Source organism: Orycteropus afer, unplaced genomic scaffold, assembly GCF_000298275.1.
Source record: "Orycteropus afer afer isolate SDZICR_OR568_19922 unplaced genomic scaffold, OryAfe1.0 scaffold00300, whole genome shotgun sequence".
Classification (NCBI taxonomy): Eukaryota; Metazoa; Chordata; class Mammalia; order Tubulidentata; family Orycteropodidae; genus Orycteropus; species Orycteropus afer.
The window spans coordinates 625755-629408 of NW_006921887.1; the positions used below are offsets into that span (position 1 = coordinate 625755).

At 35.9% G+C, this 3654-nt stretch overlaps 1 protein-coding gene across 1 annotated transcript in view; it reads right to left on the bottom strand.

The window, feature by feature from the left end:
• CPLANE1 (ciliogenesis and planar polarity effector 1) overlaps positions 1-3654 on the bottom strand; it is a 231606-nt gene that overhangs the window by 120414 nt on the left and 107538 nt on the right. The window contains exons 30-31 of the mRNA XM_042782397.1: positions 2419-2496; positions 411-603 (exon numbers count right to left, since the gene is read on the bottom strand). Of these exons, the coding sequence (XP_042638331.1) occupies positions 411-603; positions 2419-2496 (271 nt within the window). The remainder of the gene's footprint in view (positions 1-410; positions 604-2418; positions 2497-3654) is intronic.

Sequence of the window (3654 nt, forward strand, 5' to 3'; positions counted from 1 at the left end):
CCCACCAGCCACTCCTCAGAAGGAAGATTGGGCAATCTACTTCCATAGTGATACTGCCTCGGAAACCCAAGGAGGGGTTGCTATGAATCAGGCCTGACTCGACGGCACATAACAACAACAACGGCAGTTTACAAGGCGCTCTGGTGGCATAGTGCCTGGCGTTATTACCCTAACACCACCACCACTTCACTTCTGTGAGCAGCTCTGCATCCCAAAGAGCTAAGTTAAGATGTAAGAAGATGCTAGGCCCTAGAATTAACTTTTGAATGACAAAGAGTGTCCAAACCAGAAAAAACACTGCAATTTAATTTTCAGTTGTCCATTTCTAAATATTTGTTCCCAATTTAAAGTCTTACACATTCTTACACATATATATGTAGATTTACTTGTTTATATGTAGATATGCTCACCTGAACTAATTTAAACATTTCATCTTGGAGCATCTGCCTAACAGATTCCGAAGAATCTGGTAATTGAGGCCTGGGTTCATTTCTCAGGGTCTTGCAAGGTGATGAAACAGGTGTTTGTGAAGCAACACTGATTCCATTTGATACAAAAGGTGAAACTGAGGAAGATTTATCTTTAAAGGCAGAGACCTGTGCACTAGGTAGAAGTACATAAATAAAAACATACATTAATCAGCAAAAAATAAATTAAATGTTTATGATGTTTGTTTTGAACTCTTTTCCTTCTTCTAATTTAAAGGTTATTATGGGAGTTTACAAGGAGCTCTGGTAGCATAGTGCCTAAGGCATTTGACTGCTAACCAGCAGGTTGGTGGTTCAAACCCACTAGCCACTCCATGGAAGGAAGATTGGGCAATCTCTTTCTATAAAGATTTACTGCCTTGGAAACCCAAAGGGGATTGCTATGAGTCAGAATCGACTTGATGGCAGCTGAGTTTGGCTTATGGGAGTTTACAGGAAACATAAACCCTATAGCTGATCACTCTACTGAATAGGCTTCATTAGCCACCAAACACATTTGTCAGTCAGCACAATTCTTCACCTGAATGTCTTTAAAAGGGGCATGCATTCTCACGTTAACCAGTCACCTCCCTACTGTGACTCTCAGAACACTTCACACATTTATTTTACCTGCCTGATCCCTGTAGACATTTGAATTAGTGACCTTTGTAATCATTTTAGAGATCTCTGGTGGTGTAGTTTCTAAGGCATTTGACTGCTAACCAGAAGGCTGGTGGTTCAAATCCACCAGCTACTCCTTGGAAGGAAGACTGGGCAATCTACTTCTATAGAGATACCGACTCGGAAACCCAAGGAGGGGTCGCTATGAGTCAGAATCTACTTGATTAGTGGGACAAATTATGTAATTTAATGTGGAAATAAGTTCTTTTGACTAAAATTAATGATCCAAATAGAGTTAGGGAAAATGGGGAGCAAATGGATAAAAAAAGTGTTTAATTCTAGGAGTGGTATAGTATACTACTACTGATCATCATGCAAACAACACTATGTCTAAACAAACCACCGAGTTTACAATTATAACAAATGATAACAAAAATAATAAATTCTTATTTAAAAAAACAAAGATCAGAGCAAATTTTTTGGTTTTGCTCTTTTAAAAACAATAGTAAGGATGACTCCCTGAACCTAACAGGTACCTTGTTTTCTAAGAAAATTAATTTCATAACTAAGTAATGGGGCAGGCAATTACCACAGTTAAACAACTTTATCACTGTTTCCAAATATAAATAATGTATCAAATTGCATTTAGATTTATTTGGGTTTATACTCATTCTCTTTCAGGAATACTTGCCTTTTATGGAGCATCTCATGCGCTCAATAATGAAACTTAAGCATAACCATAAAAATAAAAAAAACAGGCATTACAAATGATCTGCCCATTTACAAACTTATTCAGTAAGTAGTAAGGAGATTAATACTAATCATGTAGAATTTTTCTGAAATTGTATTATATTATCCTCATATTTTACCAAGACTTCTAAATACTAGAGACTCAGGCTGCCTTACTTCTGATCAACCTCTGAAAAAGAAAGTCAAAGCACACAACTAGATGAATATATCCTATGTGAGAATTAAAAGCATTGCAAACACTATCAGAAATCTGGTAGAGGCTGAAAATGAGCAACAATGACACCTTTCAGTAACACATCTATAACTTCCTTGTTTTTTACAGAAAAGATTACTCATAAATGGCTCTTGTATGTCTTTAAAATAGAACTATTAAAGGAAAATTTTCAATAATTAACTTAAAGTCTCAGAAATGTCTACCTATGTTGTTTTTTAAAGGCTTCGTGTTACTTTCATTTTATTCTCATAGTTTTAAGTAAAAACACTTAGTAATTATTTCTAAGTGGTATATTAGTCATCGTTTCATTCTTATTTACTTGTAAAAAATTATTTCAAAATGGCAGAGTAGGTAAAACATTCTTACCTAGAAAGCTCTGAACTTGTATCTACACACAATGAATGAGGAATGGTAAGTTCCAAATTTGAAAAGTCTTCAATCATACTATAAATAAAGAATAATAAGCTATTAGGGAACAAGACATTCTTCAAATCATCTAAGGGGCAAGTGAGCTAATTCTCAGACAGTTAAGAGTTGAAACATCTTCTAATCCTTTGTAATGCTTAGCTCATAATTATAATCTGTTTACATTTGTCTCCATAGCAATTAGTAATAGATTCAAACAAAAACTTGTTTGACTTAACATAAGGATGCTGATTTAACATACTATATGGGAGCTCTGGTAGCATAGTGGATAAGACACTTGCCTGCTAACCAGACAGCTGGCGGTTCAAACCCACCAGCCACTCCTCGGAAGGAAGGTTGGGCAATCCTACTTCTGTAGTGATACTGCCTCAGAAACCCAAGGAGGGGTCGCTATGAGTCGGGTTTGACTCGACGGCACATAACAACAACAACAACATGAACACGATTGGCTGCTCAGCAACAGAAACAAAAGATCTAAAATGAGGGGATATGAAGTTAGCTGCAATCTCAAATTACAGTTATGGAACAGGCAGACACTTTGTTCAGGAACTAAAGAGCCTCTGCCACATTTGAAACTACAAAATAAATAAATAAATATATTTATATACATATATATAATATAAATATATTTTATAATGCCCTGTAAAAGCAAAGGATATTAAATATATCCTTTTGATTATCCATAGAAGAACTAAATAAAATTTGTGTACTAAGAAAGAAAATCCAATTATGTTACCTCTCTTACCCCTGGCAATCCGAAAATTCTAAAAATTAAGAAATCATACCCAAACTACAAAAAATGAAAGCTACCTTCCACTCTCCTTAAAGCAACAGAGACATGCTGGCTGAGTACATTCACATCTTAGCCCTAACTGCGAGTGTGCAGTAATCAAACCAAAAGACTATAAGTAAAAGGCTACATATATTATCACTTAAAATTGTTTATTTAACTCAGTAAAAATGGAAAGGTGGTTCTCTAGCAGCTGAATGAACTATGTTCTATTTACATCTGTGTTTTATTTTGATAAGGCTGATAGTGATGGGAGAACAAAAGCCATTTAAGACATCACTAAGTCATTGTTTAGGGAGCTCTGGTAGCATAGTGCCTAAGGCACTTGACTGCTCACCAGAAGGCTGGCGGTTCAAACCCACCAGCCACTCCTCGGAAGGAAGGTT